Genomic DNA, 17,601 nt, shown 5'->3' with positions numbered 1-17,601 from the left:
CAATCATATTTTGTAGATGGTATACCCCTTGTATACGGCCAGTTTGGCCATGTTTATGAACGAAAATACATTTACTTGATAAAAACAAAAAAAAGGAAGCTTAAATTCATAAAGACAAGCTGATTAAATGAACAAATAAATATAGTAATCCTAATCCCAGAATAATGGGAATGGTTGAAATGTGGTCTTTAAGTTTATACAAACTCAGAGAGTCCTAATTGAGAGAGTACTGATTTTAAATTGATATTGTCCACTTGCATTCATGAGATTACATAGACAATTTTTCCCTATTTCCCAAATACTTATTTCGTGGAGAAGTTGTTCGCTAGTAGTGGAATTTCAAACATATTATTATTTCCTCGTTTCTGCAATAGATCTGAAATCTCAATATTGGTCGGTGGAGGAAAGACAAAAATGAGGAAGAACGGGAAAGAAAGGAATAAAGTTAGGGCTTTTGTTGTGTAGGGCATTTTTTGCATAATAAAACTTAATAGGGACAAGAGAGTAAAATTCTTGGTCAAACCCAAATAACTTTTATAAAAAGCCAAAAATCTTTCTTTTAAATTTACTGTAGTTTAGCAGAAGAGAATTGTTATATTATGTCAAGAGTTACATGTATTTATACAGATGAAGACGGTCTATCAAAGGAAAGAAAATATTCTACAGATCTCCTATGATTCCTACAGATCTCTTCTATGATTTAGCTAGCTATATAAGGTAATATAATATATTTACAATCATATCATATATTTAAAATCTTCCAACAATATTCTGTAACACTCCCCCTCAAGCTGGAGCATATATATTGATCATGCCCAGCTTGTTACACAGATAACTAACTCGAGCACCATTCAACGCCTTTGTGAACAAATCAGCTAGCAGCTCCCCCGTCTTCACATAGCTTGTGGAAATCAAGTTTTCTTGAATCTTCTCACGGATAAAATGGCAGTCCACCTCGATGTGCTTAGTTCTTTCATGATACACAGGATTCGAGGTGATATGAAGGGCAGCTTGATTATCACACCAAAGTTTTGCTGGTGTAGGATACTTCAACCCAACTTCACTTAAAAGGTGATGTATCCACATAATCTCACATGTGGATTGTGCCATAGCTCTATACTCGGATTCTGCACTGGATCGAGATACAACATTCTGTTTCTTACTTCTCCATGATACCAAATTTCCACCCACAAAGACACAATAGCCAGTAGTAGACCTTCTACCAATCTTGGATCCAGCCCAATCAGCATCTGCAAAACATTCAATGCGAGTATGTCTATTGTTGCTATATACTATGCCAAGTCCAGGGGCTCCTTTTAAGTAGCATAAAATTTGCTCCAAAGCTGCCCAATGTTTGACTGTTGGTGTAGACATAAACTGGGTAACAACACTTACTGCAAAAGCAATATCCGGACGAGTTACAGTGAGAGAGTTTAATTTACCAACTAATCTCCTATATCTCTCTGGATCATCAAAGGGATCACCGTCATCTTTTGTTAGCTGCATATTAGGAACCATTGGAGTACTACAGGGCTTGGCTGCCGACTTTCCAGTTTCCTCAAGTAGGTCAAGGACGTACTTCCTTTGAGATACAAATATTCCCTTCTTGCTCCTATTTACTTCTATTCCCAAGAAGTATTTCAGTTGCCCCAAGTCTTTCGTGTGAAATCTCAAATGCAAGAATGATTTGAGAGAAGTTATTCCTGCATAATCACTCCCAGTGATGACAATGTCATCAACATATACAACAAGAAGGATAATGCCAACTGCTGATTGTTTGTAGAAGACTGAATGATCACATTTGCTCTTTGTAAGCCCAAACTCCTGAACCATCTCACTAAATTTCCCAAACCAAGCACGAGGACTCTGTTTCAGACCATACAAGGATTTCTTCACGTGACAGACTTTCCCATACTCCCCCTGAGCAACAAAACCGGGGGGTTGCTCCATATACACTTCTTTGTGGAGATTACCATGAAGAAATGCATTTTTGATATCCAATTGATGTAGCGGCCAATTCTCAGAAGCGGCTAGAGAAATAAACAAGCGAACAGAAGTGTGTTTGGCCACTGGAGAAAATGTATCGGAATAATCCACCCCATAAGTCTGAGCATATCCTTTAGCCACCAATTTGGCTTTAAGCTTGGCCACAGAACCATCAGGATTTACTTTGACTGCAAAAACCCATTTACATCCCACTGCCTTCTTCCCTTTTGGTAAGTCCACCAAATCCCAAGTGTGATTTTCATCAAGCGCATGTATCTCCTCAAGCATTGCAGCATACCACCCAGGATGACTCAAAGCTTCCCTAACTGTTTTGGGTACAGAGATAGAATCTAGAGAAGCAATCATAGAGCAAGACGCAGGAGACAAGTGGTCATATGAGATAAAATTAGCAATGGAATATGATGATTGACACTGACGCTTACCTTTGCGAAGAGCAATGGGAATGTCAAGATTTTCAGCTGGAGAGGGAGTGACTGGAGGAGGATCTGATGACGAAAGAGTTGGTGCAGGACATGCATCATTGGTCGCTTGTCGCTTGGAATAAACTTGAACTATCGGCGGCTTTGTTGGAGCAGGAGGAACATCAGAAGACACATTTTCAATCGTTTGCTTATCAGGAGAGACACTAGAAGGCACCTCCTTCTAGTGTTCTGAGCTCGATGGAGTGGTCTTATAGATGAGCCATTCTTCTTCCTCCCCCTGAGTGGGAGACGTGTCGGGAGAGGAAAAAAATGATATGTTCTCCGAAAATACCACATCTATTGACACCATGTATTTGTTAAGGTTGGAGAGTAGCATCGATAACCCTTCTGTAGGCGAGAATATCCCAAAAAGACACACTTCAAGGCCTTTGGATCTAGTTTAGTAACATGGGGTCGCACGTCACGAACATAACATATACACCCAAATACCCTTGGCTCTAATGGAAATAATGGCTTATTAGGAAAGAGAACACCATAAGGAATATCACTATTAAGTACTGTGGATGGAATGCGGTTAATTAAAAAGCTAGCTGTGGACACCGCATCTGCCCAGAATTGCTTAGTTACTTTCAGTTGGAACAACAAAGCACGAGCAGTCTCAAGCAAATGTCGATTTTCTCTCTCAGCCACTCCATTTTGAGAGGGTGTATCCACACACAAAGATTGATGAAGAATACCATATTGATTCATGTAGTTCGGAAATGAAGCTGACATGTATTCTTTAGCATTGTCACTCCTCAATATATGTATAGAAGCGTTAAATTGTGTCTTAATCTCAGCACAAAAATTAGAGAAATGAGAGAACACCTCAGAACGATTTTTCATAAAGTAAATCCACGTCATTCGGGAAAAATCATCCACAAAAGTAACAAAATATCTGAACCTAGCCTTAGACACAATAGGACATGGTCCCCAAATATCTGAATGAACTAATTCAAAGGCACAATCAGCTCGTTTATTATTTCTAGGACTTAACGAGCTTCTATGGTGTTTTGCAAAATGACAAGACTCACATTCTATTGAAGGTACATTATGAAACTGAGGACATAATTTTTTCAAAACTGGTAAAGAAGGATGTCCCAATCGACAATGTGCTTCAAACGACGAGACGATACTGGAGCAAGCAACTGATGGAGGTGACCAGGCATCAAGAATGTAGAGACCATCTGATACATGTCCTTTACCAATAATCTGCTTCGTCATAAGATCCTGGAAAAGAAAATGATCGGAAAATAATGAGACAAAGCAATTTAGGTCTTTGGTAAGTTTACTCACAGAAATTAGATTAAAGGCAAGGTTAGGTAAACCTAGCACAGAGGACAAGGTAATAGATGGAGTGAGTTTAACGGTTCCAGATCCCTCAATGGTATAACTAGACCCATCGGCTATGGTAACAGAGGATGGTGCTTTATGTGACTGGAATTTAGAGAAAATGTTGGGATTACCTGTCATGTGATCTGTGGCACCCGAGTCAACGATCCATTTATTTGAGGAGGAAATGAGACATTTGTTACCTGATTCAGCAAGGGCAGAGACTGAGGTGGATACATTCATTGATTCCTGATACTTTAAAAGTCTGGCGTACTCATCAGCTGAGATTGTAACAGTTGAAGGTGAACTAGAAGCAGCAGCAACAGCAGCAGTCTGAAGTTGTTGGTTGCGAAGCTGTAATTTCTTACAGTTTCGCTTCATGTGCCCGGGTTCCTTACAGTAGCGACAAATATTGTCATTGTCTCCTCCTTTGTTACTGTTCCATCTCCCGGCATTATTGTTGTTGTTATTGTTCCACCTCCCTCCATCATTGTTATTCTTCCATTTCCCTGCATCATTGTTATTGTTCCATTTCCCTGCATCATTGTTATTGTTCCATCTCCCTGCATCATTTTTATTGTCCCATCTCCCTCCATTATTGTTATTTCTTCCTCCTCCTTTTGCAACGAGCACACTGGTCTGCTGATTGGACGAAGTACTGTCCGTGCGCAACACTCGACTGAAAACATCTTTGAGAGAAGTGATCTCAGAACTGGAGAGGATCTGTGATTTAGCAGTCTCAAACTCAGAGGGAAGTCCAGCTAAAAAGCTCATTATTGCCATTTGCTCCCTCTGAGCTTGCTGCACTTTGACATCAGTACTGAATGGTAGAAGTACATTCAGTTCCTCATAGGTTTTCTTGAATTCCATGAAGTATGTAGTGAGCGACTTAGCTTCCTTCTCAGAACGATAGAAAGCCTTAAATCCGAGATAAGTTACCTTTGCCAGAATATAGATACTCCAAATAATCCATTAACTCTTTGACAAACTCACAGTGATTAACCAAACCAACTACTTCATTATCAATAGAGTTTATGATTTGCAAGTGTAGTCTAGCATCATCTCTTAGCCAAGCCTTTTTGGTATCATTAGTTGGAGGATCTTGGGTAAGATGGTCATCCTTTTCAACACTACGCAAGTAGACCCTGATTTTCCTACTCCAATCTAAATAATTAGACCCATTTAGTTTATAATCTGTAATTTGGATAATGCCGGAACAATTTCAGTCGTGACAGATTTATCCTCAGACATTTTAACTAATGTTTAGCCAAGAAACTGATTAACAAGAGCAAAGTATCAACAATCTGACACCAAACTGGTCGACAAGTGCAGTAAAGGAACACCCAAACAGAACCAACCAGCTGCAGAAGCACAAAACAAGTTTCCAGATTTCGCAAATGCAAATGCACAAAAAAAAAAAATGAACCTGGAGAAAAATAATAATTCAAACAGTGATTTAACACCAGAAAACAACCTGGTACTGATGAGGTTATGCCGGGACAGCAAGCACAGACGTATTCTGCTGGACCCAAGTAGCCGAAACCTTTTCCCAAGATGCTAGGAAAAGTTTCGAATTTTCTGAACCAAGACCTTGAGCCCTAGTGGCTCTGATACCATGTAGTTTAGCAGAAGAGGATTGTTCTATTATGTCAAGAGTTACATGTATTTATACAGATGAAGACGGTCTATCAAAGGAAAGAAAATATTCTACAGATCTCCTATGATTCCTACAGATCTCTTCTATGATTTAGCTAGCTATATAAGGTAATATAATATATTTATAATCATATCATATATTTAAAATCCTCCAACAATATTCTGTAACATTTACCAAACACTCGAATAAGCTAAAAGGTGCTTAAAAGCTATTTTTAATCCAACCACAACACCCTCTATAGAAGAATGCAAGTTTCTTAAATTGTTGTTGAATATCATGACTCAGACGGAGAGGAGACAAAACCTATCAACTTCATCTTATTTACAAGTCGGTTTGTCTTTGAACATCATTCTATAACTATATTAATAAGCATTCTTGACAATGTTGGGACTAATTGTTCATTTTGTTACTGGTAGTGCAGTTGGGAGTAATTGTTCATTTAATGACCGGTAATGGAATTGTATGTTGCTCAAGATTTGACTTTTGACTGCTTTATAAGTTGAACTTGGTAATTGTTGCTCAGACCAAATGACTAAAGGAGAATACAAATTCCTTGAATATAGTAAGTAATGCACACACAACCAATTGGTTCTTTTCACAATCCAAAACTAGGCCGTGACATGGCACCTAAGAAGCCACTACCCTCTAGGTGAACCACCAACAATAAATTCAAGGAAACGGCGCAATTGTCTCAAAAGTTACATAACATAGATAAATAGAAAGTCTAAAAACATCGGAAGTCAAACAAAATACAATGTCTGACAAGATAGCTTCAAAACACAATTTCAACCATAAATGCTCAAAATCAAGCGGCGGGTGGTTACAATTTTTTAGTTGGATGCTTACCTTCTTTGACGAGGTCTAAGAGCATGTTCACTGGTTTTTTTTTTTTATATTTATTTTCTATGTTTAATGCTGGTTTTCAATTCATCCTTTTTTTTTTTTTAACTTGTCAATTTTGACTCTTTAGTTCAAACATCGTAAATTTCTCTCTTATTTGATCGATAATTAAATTTTACATGTTTGCCATGATCTTGACCTTTTTAGCACTGTTGTATAGTCAGTCTTGATTAACAAGTGTTGTACTCTTCCTGCTGCAATAGTTAGTTTACTATCCTTAGATTTCAGGAAATTAAGGAGCTTTCATTTGTGTAGAGTACTGCTGTTTTATGAGATGTCTTTCAACGTAGCACAGGAGGCGTCATATCTATATCTGATTTTCTTTTCTGTGAAGTAATTCAATAGGTTTCTGAGCCTTTTCAGTTTTCTGAAAGGTTTTCAACGTCTTTTAATACATAGTAAAAAGAATGTAAATCATGTGGATTTAGGATGACTGATGTGTATTTCAAATACTTCAGTTCTTGAATTCTGATTTAGCATATTTTTGCAGGTTCATTTCTTTTTGCAGAGTGGGCACTGGAGTTTCTGATGAGGAACGTAATACCATAGTAACTCGATTAAAGCCCTATTTCAGGCAATATTTCTGTCGATGTAGCTTGAGTTGGGACATTGTTTTCTGTTTTACCTTTTGTTCTTGCACTATTCAGAATGCTCTTCTTGCTTGTTGCACCTTATCTTGTGAAAATGTACAGTGGTTTACTTTGGTGACTGATTGAGTTGCAGCAGGTACGGGTTTAGGCATAGCTGTTTTACTAGTCAGTGAGACTTCTGGTTGTCCACCTCATTGATCTCCTCAAGAATATTTTTTCAGGAAAATGTTTGAAGATGTGAAAAATATAAAAGAAAATTCTAAATATCTATAAAAGTATTCCATGCAAAGGTGGCAAGGATCTTTGATTAGCCATATTAGTTTAGACAGAATATCGCAAGTTGTGTATTTTGCTAATACTGGCGCATTCCCTTTGGCAGGAAGTATGAGTACCCGAAGCAGGCACCACCAACTTTTTATCAAGTAACAAATAATGCAAAAGAGCGACCAGACGTGTGGGTTGAAAGTCCAGAGAAGTAGGCGACTTTGACTAATCTTGCATAGGAGTTTCTATATTTTTCTTTTTTCTTGCAATAGGAGTTGATCATGCAATTATTTATCTGACTCCTGTTTATCATTGCAGATCCATCATTGTTTCAATTACAAGTGATATTAGAACAATAAGATCTGAGGTACAGCTGGACTAGAAGTCTTGTTTCTCTGTTTGTTAGCATTTAGCATAAAAGCAATGAGAGTTGGAACTCATCCTGGAGAATTTGTTTTCTGTAATTTATTTTGTATCCAATCATTTACTCATTAGGTGCGTGAATTGATCAACTCATGAGATGCTTGAAATCAGCTTCATGTTATCTATACCATATACCCATTTCACCAATGAAGTGATGAAAATTTGATGAGTCATCAGAACTCATTTTCTGTTCTTTCTAGGTGTTTGCTGCGCCATACAGCTTGAGATTTCCGCGTATTGATCGAGTCAGATATGACAAGCCTTGGCATGAGTGTCTTGATGTGCAATGTTAGTGGTCTTGTTACAATGATGTTTGATGTCTATGTTTGCAACTTTGTCTGGTATCATTATGTTCTTTGATTCTATTCTCACCTTCTACTTATAGCAGAACTTTTTGTTATTCCTGTCTCAGCATTTGTTGAGCTGGTACATTCAAGCAATGGTACCACGCAGAGGGAGGCCGATTATGGGGTTGGGCAGGATCATGAACCAAAGACCATTAGGTCAACAAGAAAACGAGAGAAGAAGAATGTTTCTGCAGTTCCTTCCCATTTTGTTCAGACTGACGTGTCTCAAATCAAGGGTGAAACATCAATATTCTCTAACATGGTGTTTTGTATCCTCAACTATCATGTCAAAGAAAAAATGTACTCTGGTATCTAAGCTGTTTTGTGGAATTAACTGCATGACCTACTTTGTAATTTTACCAACAAAAGAAAAGATCTACCTTGTAATTTTGATCCTTTTTTTTTATTTTTTATTTTTTGGGCTTTGTTGTGGTCAATGGGTTAATAGTATACTGTTGGAGTCCCACATCGATTGTGGGATGGGAACATGGACTCTGTATAAGATCTTGGGCAATCCTCCCCTTATGAGCTAGCTTTTAGGGTTGAATTAGGCCCAAGATCCATTTCTAATTTTTTTTTTATCATATACACAATATTTGTATTAGCACAAAGACAATTTTGTGTCAGTTGTTTCTTAAGTTTATTCTGCCCTGAGAATCCTTGGGAGAATTAGATTTTCGGGCTCTACTTTTAGCTCTATGTGCTTGTTATGTATCTATTAGTCGTGTTACGCTAACATGTATCTGATTTATTGTAAGAAGTATTTGTCACCTAAATGGGCATAAGAGATATCCTTGACGATACCAGATTTTGCTAATATGCCTTCATCACATACACTCGATTCCTTGCACAAAATGGTGGTCGAGCATGGGGGTGCTTTCTCCATGAATTTGAATGACTCAGTTACTCATTGTCTAGCAGCTGAAAGCAGGGGTTTCTCTCTCTCTCTCTCTCTCTCTCTCTCTCTCTCGTCTAGGTGCACGGAGTTAGAAAAGTGCATGTGAACACCCGTTAACTTGGAGGTTAATAAGGAAATATTTTTATGACACGTATCAAGTTTCAAGCTGAAATATTTTTATGACAGGTATCAAGTTTCAAGCTGCAAAACCTCATGGAGATGTTATTCAAATCTCTTGGCTCTTTGACTGCTGTCTGCAAAAGAAGCTCCTTCCTTTACAGCCAAAGTAAGTTACCTGTCAGTTTTTCTCATCTTGTTCTCTCTTCCTTTAGTTAGACTTCCATCTGATCTGCGATGCTTTTGACTTTGCTTTCTTGGTCTCTTGCTGAAGGTATTTTCTTTTCCTTTCTGATTCAACAAAGAAAAAGATGGAAGCAGAAGTGGATGAATATTCTGATTCTTTCTACTCTGACCTCAGCATTGAAGACATTAAACAGGTATAATTTGGTATAATTATCTGCTAAAAAACTTATATGAGTTCGTAGCTTCAGCAGTAGGAGCATTACTGTAAAATGTTCAATATTCTTTGATTCTGTCCGTTCTTCTCTGTCTTTTCTTATTGCAGCTTTTTAGCAATATAGAACACTCAGAAGACTCCAAAACTGTTGAGTACTACAAGAAAAAGTACTGTCCCGAGGATAAATGGGCTCGATTTCATGGTTGCTGCATTTACTTTTTCATTCCAAAGCGGTGTCTGTGAGAATTCCTATCTTCTCTGTCCAATTGTACTATTAGATTCTCTACTTGGGTATTAATATTTTGACGTGGTTGTTATTTGGTAGAGGTTTAAAGCTTTCCTATGTGTTTCAGGAAATATTCAGATTGCAAGGCTTTAGTGGAACTTGCTATGAGAAGGATGAAAGTTGAAATTTCTGTAGGTGGTGGGAAAGTTGGTGACAATCTTTGTCATGCTACTCATGTTGTCGTCATGTCTCTACCAGAGTTTGACGTAAACTTCAATGAAGTCTTAAATAGGTAAGTTACAAATCTAGTTTACTTTTCTGAATGTAAGATGTCCACCTTTCATATTGGAACTTTAAAATCAGCATCCTGGTGGTTAGCAACCTCTTTCATTTTTGCAGTTTTCGTCAGTGGTAATTTTGTCCCGAGTTGCAAATAGATCTTATCTTTGGTACTTTTCTTAGAAAATCCAGAGTATTATGCTTTGAGAGTTTATGTGATTAAGTTATTATTAACCATGGCAGCATTAGTTAAATATGTCCATCTATCGCATTGTTTCATATGTTAGATTACATCAAATGTATTTTGATCATAAATCTATATAACCAACCATTAGAATCCTCAATTACTAAGTGGTATTCCAGTTAGTATGAGTAGGCATATACGGTTGAAAGCCGTAGAAACAGTTAGATGTGTTGGCTAATATTCTTGTTCTGGTAATTGAAGATCTTTGTTTCTAGTATCGAGTAGTTTTCTCACCTCCCAAATGATATACTGATTGTGAAGGTCCTGGAATTCTTCCATGTAAACTTCTCCCATTATTGGGCACGTTTCTGTTGACTGTAGTGAAAATTCCCATAGCAAACTGGAAGAAAATGGTTAAAGTTGTTATCCTCCTCGGCTATGTGCTTCTCAGATCATTAGACTGGAAAAGGGGATGTTTCAATTTGGTAATTCCCTCGTCATCATTACCTGTTATGACTATGTCATCAACGTAAACCACCAAGTACATGCGCACAAACCTGGGGCAGAGTGATGATAGAACACAGAATGATCAGCTTCACTTCGTACCATGCCAAATTTCTGAATAATCATGCTAAAACTTCCCCAGCCATGCTCGAGGAGACTTCTTCAGGCCATAAAGTGCTCGTCGTAGTCTGCACACTGTGTGACTAGACTCTCCTTGAGCAGTAAAACTAGGTGGTTGCTCCATATATACCTCGATCTTTGAGATCCCTATGAAGAGAGACATTTTTTAAATCCAACGGGTACAGAGGCCAGTGGCGAACAACAACCATAGATAAAATGTGACGGGCCTGAAGCAATCTTAGTCACTGGAGAGAAGGTATCACTGTAGTGAAGACCAAAACTCTGTGTATAACCCTTGGCGACTAGTCGATCCTTTAGGCGATCAATCTGTCTATCGGGGCCAACCTTCACCATATATACCCAATGACAACCAACTGTGGACTTGAGAGGAAAGATTGCTTACTTAATGGTGATACCTTCTCTCCTGTGGACAAGATTACTTCAATCCGTCTTAAAAAGGAAAGGAAATCAATACATAATTACAGTAGGAGTAAGTTCAACTACCTACTATATTTAGATACTTTCTCTGTCCCAATTTATGTGATAAACTTTCCATTTTAGTCTGTCCCAAAAAGAATGATACATTTCTATATTTAAAAATAATTTAACTCAAAACTTCCCATTTTACCCTTAATGGAATGATTTACAGCCACACAATTATCTGTGACTTGTTTTTTTACCACCAGTTTCCTAAGTCTTCCTTTCTTTCTTAAACTCTGTGCCTAGTCAGACTATATCACATAAATTGGGACGGAGGGAGTATATTCTATAATATTCACAAGGATTCTAACACAATCCATATGTAAAACCATTGTAGCTAAGATTTTAGCAACCAGTGTATTTAGTCGCTTCGCCAAAGAGCGACTAGGTCCAAGGGACTCGAAGCAAAAATTGAGCACTGAAGCACACATTTTTTAGAAGTGAAACGCACAATGTACAAAAACATAAAAAGTACCAAATACTGTATTTTGACTTTGTAGAATAACAATCAAATTGCCATAGACAAATTGCCATATACTAGCTAATCGCAACATCCAAAATACAATAATGTCGATATTTAATTAAGCTCCCAAGAACACCAACATGGGTGTGTTAGCCCTGAACTCAATTAAAGATATTGCTTTAGTACTTTTCCTTTGGAAGACTTTGCTCGTCCTTTTTTTCAGCGCACACTTTTCTAAAGTGCATGGCATCACTTATGAAGTGATAACACCTAGCTTCTAACACTTTCAGTGACAGAACTCGCGTTAGCCACTAAGTGTAGCAACGGAACAAGTTTGCCGCTAGAGTTAGCTACGTATTATTTTTTACTATTAGGATTTTCCTTCTATTTTTGACTATTATGGATTTTCCTTCTTCAGTGTTGGATGCAAAACCCATTGCTAAAATGTTAGATATGGCAATTTTATCTACGGATTGAAACCGTTGTTAATCCAGTTAGCGACGGATTTTAATGACTTAGCTACAAAGTTTGTACGTCACCAAATATTCTTTTCTTTGTAGTTTATATTTTAAAATGTGAATAACTGCAACCTCTAATATTTCTCATAAAGTTGAAAGTGGTTAAATCTCATATCAAAAGATGAATTACTCTATCCGATTCAATTATGAATTTGAGAAGTTGACACCTGAAACTATATGGTAGAGTATCATGCAGTATATATAACTTAATCAAAACCCTGTAAGTTCTGTAATTTTTGATGTCAGGATGATGTGTTTTTTTTTTTTCCTGACACTGAATGAGGATACATAATATGCTCTTGTTCTTTAGTCTTAATAACATCCTAATCTTTAAAGTTCAGTTTCTCAGAGGCTGAGAAGCATGTTTTGTACAATACAAAGCTGCATGTAGTTGGAGCACGGTGGTTGGAGGATTCCTTTAAAGAGGACCAGAAGTTGCATGAGGGGAGTTACAGCCTAAAACCGAGCAATTTTCAAGTGTCAATTTCTGAGAAGAGGTGAGTTGTGTATTTCTTATGGATCCAGATAAGGAGTCTTAGTGTAGTATTTAGAATTGGAATTATTCTTCTTCATTTTTGTCTTCCAAAATTTGCATACCAAGTAATGTTTTAAAATTGCCAACAAGGTGTTGAGGGTGGTGGGCGGTGTTGCTCTTACATGGACGACATGCAACAGCCATACTTTGGGGAAGCTCTTTTGGTTGCTATGCAAATTTACTACCTTTCACCTACTATATAATATATAGGAAGATACTTGCTTTCTTCTAAAATGTATATTGCTTTCTTCCATTTGAAAATATGTTCTTCTCTATGGGAGTAGAATTGCGATTTATAGCATGTTTCTTGCAGTTTTTGATAATATAAATTTTAGTTATTGAAAAAGTTAGCTCTAATCTAATCCAAGTTAGCTCCAAAATTGGTCAAATAGTTAGTCGAATAAGTGAAAAATATGGACAAGGGAGTACAAAGGTAAGAATGAGACATTCAGTTCCTAGTTTAAGATGAAACCATTTCTGATAATTATGCTTTCACTTTCAACTGTTTACAACATAATGTTCTTCAAATTGCCATATATGAGAGTGGTGGTTGATAAATATTGCCTGACATACCGTTCATAGATGAGAACTTAAAAGTTTCTTCGTTATATTAGGGTTTTCTTCTAGCCATTGAGAGTTAGGCTGCATTTGTTTTCATTAAGATTAAGAAGTTTGAATCTGAATACACATTTGAACGATTAAGACGAAGTCTCTAGATCTGGACACTAAATCATTAAGACTGTTTGTTTTTCAACATCTGAACATGAATAATTTATTTTTATTTTAAAATTATTACATATAAAATTTAAATAAAATATTAATTAACTATTATATCAACAAAATAATTTAAAAAATATTAATATAAAGTTAAAAAAATGAGAATTTAAAATTAGATAAAAATATGAGTTCCCCCACCCCACCCCTTCTCCTTTCTTCCCCATCTCTCTTATGTGACGGGTTTCACAGACCCATTAGAATTAGAATGGAAAAAAAAATTCCATCTAAATTTGCCATAAAATAAGATAATTAATAGTAAACAATAAGAGATCCAAATATCAATCAAAGGTTAACAATAAACATTTTTTTCATAAATTTCATCGTAATTCTTTGGTGCCAAACAAAATATGGGTGTTTTCATGGTACTTATCACTTTCAATGGCAACCCACATAAAGAAGAGACGGAAACTTTTGATTCTGACAAAAGTCATAAGAATTAATATTGTTTATCATACAAATAATAGTCAATAGCAGGAAATTTGTGAAGAAATGCATTTCATCGCATCCGTGGTTTGAAGAAGTGTTAAATTAAAAGGCGTGTATCTGAGGTCTGAATAACTTTAAGACTCATTTTCAGATCTGAGCAAATCAGATGTTTCCAGACCCAATAAGTGATAAAATCTTTAAAAAAACAAATGCACTTAATGGGCTGAGATCTAAATGATTTAGATTCCGACCCCCATTAAGTGCAAACAAATGAGGCCTTAGAGACGTCCTCTGCAAACTATTGATTCCGTCCATTATTGATGCCAGAAAATTAGGGATATCACGTATAGCTGATATAGATTTCTATGAATGATTGATTACCTTTCCTCTACTTACTTTTACCCCGGAGAGCCAATTTGCACAGAAGTGGATTTGTATTGTTATAAGTAAAATCCATGCTAGGTCTTACCAGAATTTGGGCGAGAATCACCAAAAATAACTAAAATTGGTATTGCTGATGTAGGAAGGCGACTAAAGAACTAATTATTGAGTCGATAAGAGCCCTTAAATACATTTTTCTTAAACAAAAGAATTTCTGAAGGATTCTTTTGTCGATGTAAGTAGATTTTATGCTGGAAATTATGCGCAAAAATGAAATAAAATGTAGGATATTTATGTCCATAACAAAGAGTCAATTAATATCCTTAAAATAACGCAACAAAGTCAATTCATTGATAAGTGCAGTCCTAGCAACGTTTTCTGCAGCCAAATTACTCATCTCTTGTCCAGTAATCTATACATATCCATCTTCTCACGCTTGAAATTCTAGCTTTGCTATGAAAATCTTGCCCAACAAGCTAGTTATGCATAGTAAATTCAAAGCAGGCATGATCTTTTCTTTTGCTGGCAGTTGGATTATGTGTTTTAACTAAATATCTCACTGTCGATGTTTTCCCTGGCTTAATAGACATGATAAGCTAAAAGGTAATGCCAAAAGGTGCAAAAGACGATCTTCCCCTGATAAACATGGAGTACAGAGCAAAGCTGAAGAAATTTCAGACCAGTGCCGAGCTATCACGCTACCAAAGAGGGATAGAAAACGAGATAGAGGAAGACCTACTGGTAGTGCTACAGCAAAAGGGAAAGCGCGGATCAACATGCCACGGAGAGTTAAACGCAAGGTCACAAATAGACGTGCTAAAATTCGTGAAAATGAATCTGATGAAAGTGCTACTTCAGGTGAGCGTCTTCATAATGATGAGAGTGAAGCGGCTGTTGGGACTCGTGGAACCGATGAAACTTTTGAAGAGCAGAGTTCAGGAGTTCAAAATGAGGATGCTGTACAAGATTTGGAATTTTCACGAGATGGTGAAATATTTCCACAAGGGACTGCTGAATGCAGTGTGATTGGTGAAAGGTTGGACGAAGTTCACGAAACTTCATATGGAAGTGGAAATATTGCCAGGGGCAAAGACAGAGATGAGATGGATGAAAAGGTGGAAGACCCTGTGGATCCAGTCCAAGCTATGCTACTGCATATGATACCCCACTTGGAAAGTAAGCCAACCCAAAGCGTGGACACTCTTGTAAAGGACGACAAGCCAGAGGCAGCTACTAATCCCAGTCCTAAAAAGAAAAAGAAAGTTAGCTATAAAGATGTAGCTGGTGAGTTGCTCAAAGATTGGTGAAACCCTTTATGCCCATCCACCACCTTAAAAAGTTATTAAGCTTTGTTTTGTTTCATTTTGTTTTTCTCCAGGACCATATAAATATAATAGTCTCTTTTGTGTTGCATTTCTGGTGTAAATGATTAAAAACAGTTTATACATCATTCTGTTATTGTTTGGTGTTTTATCAGTTATTGTTATTGGCGCAGCTGTTAGAAGCGTTATCCCTTAGCACCCTAGGTCGAAAGCCAAGGGGGATATCCCTTTGTTTTTTGTCTATCCACAGTTGCTGGGTGTCGAAGAAATGCTGAACTAAAATATTTGCATATCGAAATAGTTTGTAGCATATTGTTACTTGAGAGCACTAACTGATCTTTGATTGAAGTTTTGAATGTTCTTTCTGACGTTGATGTGATGAAATTGGTACTATTTAGGGGCTGTTTTGGTTTTGGGTTTTAGAAGAGCTATTCTCCAAATAGAAGTCATCATGCACTTATACAATGTGTTTGGTCGGGATGAGAGGATTTAATCTTCACATCAAAATAAACATTAATTAAGAATCCATATATTACTTTATACGGATTCGAATGTGGAATAAGCATATCCATGTATTCAGAATACATGGGGTAAATTGTAAAAATGACAAAACTAACTTACCTAATAATAGTAAGAAAATGACCCGCAAGGGTGGCTCAGTTGGTTGAGCATGGGGCTTTTATAATGGAGGTCTCAGGTTCGAAACCCCCTGCCTATGACAAACGGGGATTTGCTTTGGATCGAGCTCGTCGCACGAGGCTTGCCTAGTGCGGGTTACCTCTCCTGTGTGGTTTGCGAGCTATTGCACAGGAGCTGGGTTTATCTTGTGCGCACCCAAAGGGTAGCGGCTGCGGGTTCCCATATCATTAAAAAAAAAAAAAAAAATAGTAAGAAAATGCTTATCTATATCTATCTATCTATCTACATATTTTAAAAACATGAATAATTTTTGCTAAATGTTGAACGACTAAAACATCCACTAAATGTTGATCGACTTTTATGTCTTTAAATATTTGTATAGTTAAAGAATTAATTGTAAATCACACAAGTTTTTTGATTTAAACTACACGAACCTTACCAAGTTGATATTGGATACAATTCTTTTCTGACTTAATAAATGTTGGTTGATTACCGAAACTAGAATACATAATTTTTGTACTAATAATCACTACGTTTACTTCTACTAAAACTAGAACATGTATACGGTAAAAATCGGGTAAAGTTTGTCCGGTGAAATTTGGGATCAGTAAAAGGAAGATGGCGAACGGTAGTGTCTGATCCGAAGAAGTTTTGCTTGAATTCGTTGTATCCGGAGATAACTCCTTATCGTGGTTGGTCCGGTGTCCGATCCTTATATGGCCGAGTTGGTTGTGGCCGTTCGCCTTGGGTTCAAATAGAGCGAAATCGCCCATGGCCGTTAGCCCGGTTTCTTCGTGACCATTCGATCGTGGCCGTTGGTGGGATAATCGGTTATTCGCTCGCCACGTGTGGGAATCGCACCTCTTACACGGCGTCGTACGGGTGTCGACCATACGACCTAACCTTATCCATATTAGGTTTTCTTTATCCTAAAGGGGCCCGTGATGTATAGGAGGCCCATAGAGAAAAACTATAAATAGGAGGCATTCTCTCATTTTTTAGGGTTGGCTTTTTAGATCGAAGAGCTTTGCACTTTGAATATTTACACAAACAAACTCTCTCACGCTTTGATTTCTTCTGATATTGGTCCGGTTGCAGTTCAAACAATTCATTGAATCTCCTTATTCAAATATTACTTGGAATACACATAAGATCTTAACTTAAACATATATTCCCTAATATCATTACTCGGATTTTCTTAGCATATTAACCCATATTTAGGCCATTTTATAAACGAAACATACATATACATCTTTGTTCACCAAAAAATAGATTAAAGTGCCACATATCCTATACCTCATTTATAAATTCAACTTATTATCCGATTTCGGGGTAAAACAGTTTGGCGCCC

General features: G+C 37.1%; 1 protein-coding gene across 2 annotated transcripts in view; it reads left to right on the top strand.

Annotated features, from left to right (window-relative positions):
- Nucleotides 1-15,797, top strand: part of LOC132039547 (DNA ligase 4) — a 45,310-nt gene extending 29,513 nt beyond the window's left edge. For both annotated transcript variants that reach the window (XM_059430025.1, XM_059430024.1), the window contains 12 exons: nt 6,848-6,931; nt 7,327-7,422; nt 7,530-7,578; nt 7,835-7,922; nt 8,047-8,250; nt 8,789-8,914; nt 9,066-9,165; nt 9,271-9,376; nt 9,505-9,635; nt 9,750-9,914; nt 12,512-12,667; nt 14,876-15,797. In XM_059430025.1, the coding sequence (XP_059286008.1) occupies nt 6,848-6,931; nt 7,327-7,422; nt 7,530-7,578; nt 7,835-7,922; nt 8,047-8,250; nt 8,789-8,914; nt 9,066-9,165; nt 9,271-9,376; nt 9,505-9,635; nt 9,750-9,914; nt 12,512-12,667; nt 14,876-15,596 (2,026 nt within the window). In that variant the 3' untranslated portion in view covers nt 15,597-15,797. The remainder of the gene's footprint in view (nt 1-6,847; nt 6,932-7,326; nt 7,423-7,529; nt 7,579-7,834; nt 7,923-8,046; nt 8,251-8,788; nt 8,915-9,065; nt 9,166-9,270; nt 9,377-9,504; nt 9,636-9,749; nt 9,915-12,511; nt 12,668-14,875) is intronic.
- Nucleotides 15,798-17,601: the final 1,804 nt, after the last annotated feature.

The sequence above is a fragment of the Lycium ferocissimum genome, chromosome 12 (genome assembly GCF_029784015.1).
Source record: "Lycium ferocissimum isolate CSIRO_LF1 chromosome 12, AGI_CSIRO_Lferr_CH_V1, whole genome shotgun sequence".
Classification (NCBI taxonomy): Eukaryota; Viridiplantae; Streptophyta; class Magnoliopsida; order Solanales; family Solanaceae; genus Lycium; species Lycium ferocissimum.
This window is presented reverse-complemented; position numbering and strand designations above follow the sequence as displayed.